Source organism: Babylonia areolata, chromosome 10 (genome assembly GCF_041734735.1).
Source record: "Babylonia areolata isolate BAREFJ2019XMU chromosome 10, ASM4173473v1, whole genome shotgun sequence".
NCBI lineage: Eukaryota > Metazoa > Mollusca > Gastropoda > Neogastropoda > Buccinidae > Babylonia > Babylonia areolata.
In genome coordinates, this window is record NC_134885.1 from 35,989,353 (window position 1) to 35,990,830 (window position 1,478).

The following is a 1,478-nucleotide window of genomic DNA, read 5'->3' on the forward strand; positions in this document are numbered from 1 at the left end:
GATGCCTCCTTTCTCCGCTCGCGTTTTCCCCTGGCTGTCTGTGTCCTTTCCTTTTCAAATTTTCTGACAGCTTTCCTGGTGGAAGTTTTCCAGGCAGATCTGTTTGCTGCCAGTGTCTCCCAGCTGTGGTGGTCAATTTCGTTACGTGACATCTGCTGCTTCAGTTGGTCCTTGTAGAGTCTGCGTGGAGCTCCAATGCTGCGTTTACCTTCACGCAGTTCGCCGTAGAAGATGGCCTTTGGCATTCTGGAGTTGTCCATACGCGCTACATGACCTGCCCAGCGCAGCTGTCGAAGCATCAGCATTGATTCGATGCTTGGGGGATCAGCTTTCTCCAGGACTTCGATGTTGGTGGTTTAGTCCTGCCAATTGATGCCCATGATGAAGCGTAGGCATCTCTGGTGGAAACGCTCCAGCAGTTTGATGTGTCTTCTGTAGAGGACCCAAGCTTCAGATCCATACAGCAGGGTACTGATGACGACTGCCCTGTAGACCTGGATTTTGGTCGAGAGTCTTAGGGAGTAGTTTTGCCAAATACGTTTCTGGAGACGACCAAATGAGCTGCTGGATTTGGACAGACGATGGTCCACATCCTTGGAGATTGTGGCATCGTTGGAGATGATGCTTCCAAGGTAAGTGAAATGTTCCACAGCATTCAGTTGGTGCCCGTCAATGTAGATCTTGGGTGGTGCGTAGATGCCATGAAGGGGTGCCTGATACATGACTTCGGTCTTCTTCAGACTAATGGTGAGGCCAAAAGCCCGGGCTGCATCAGCAAAGTGATTGACGACTAACTGCAGAGCTTCTTCAGTATGAGCGAGGAGAGCACAGTCGTCTGCAAACAGCAGCTCCAGGATCAATTCCTCAGTGGTCTTGGTACGCGCAAGGAGACGACGGAGGTTGAAGATGCTGCCATCTACTGGAACTTGACATGTTTTGGGAAGCATGTCCCATTCTTTACTTCAATTAAATGACTCATTTTGAATAAATCAATTCTAGGTTTAGGAACAGTATGTCTGATTTACTTTGAAATTTGAAATAATGATTTCTCAAGTATTGTGGGCATGTATTATGAAAATCTCATACACAAGAATCCGTGTGTTATATCTGATAAGTAGACGAACAGGTAATATCTAAATTTGTACAAATCTGTCTGTGTTATTTATATGGCTGATAATCTTAATGGCACATGTTCGTAAAGAGCAAAGTGGTTTTAAGATAGAAAGAGGACATTTGCCACAAATAATCGAGCAATGGCTGAGACGAGACTGGATATAAGCGAAATGAAACACACGTATAGAATGATCACCGAGAAAGTGTTTTTCTTCTTCTTCTTCTGCGTTCACTCGTATGCACACGAGTGGGCTTTTACGTGTATGACCGTTTTTACCCCGCCATGTAGGCAACCATACTCCGTTTTCGGGAGTGTGCATGCTGGGTATGTTCTTGTTTCCATAACCCACCGAACGCTGACATGG

The 1,478-nt window shown here is 46.1% G+C and overlaps 1 protein-coding gene across 1 annotated transcript; it reads right to left on the reverse strand.

Moving 5' to 3' along the window:
* Positions 1-356: 356 nt before the first annotated feature.
* Positions 357-947, reverse strand: LOC143286343 (uncharacterized). The gene has a single exon (XM_076593885.1). The coding sequence runs from the start codon at positions 945-947 to the stop codon at positions 357-359; it is 591 nt and encodes a 196-aa protein (XP_076450000.1).
* Positions 948-1,478: the final 531 nt, after the last annotated feature.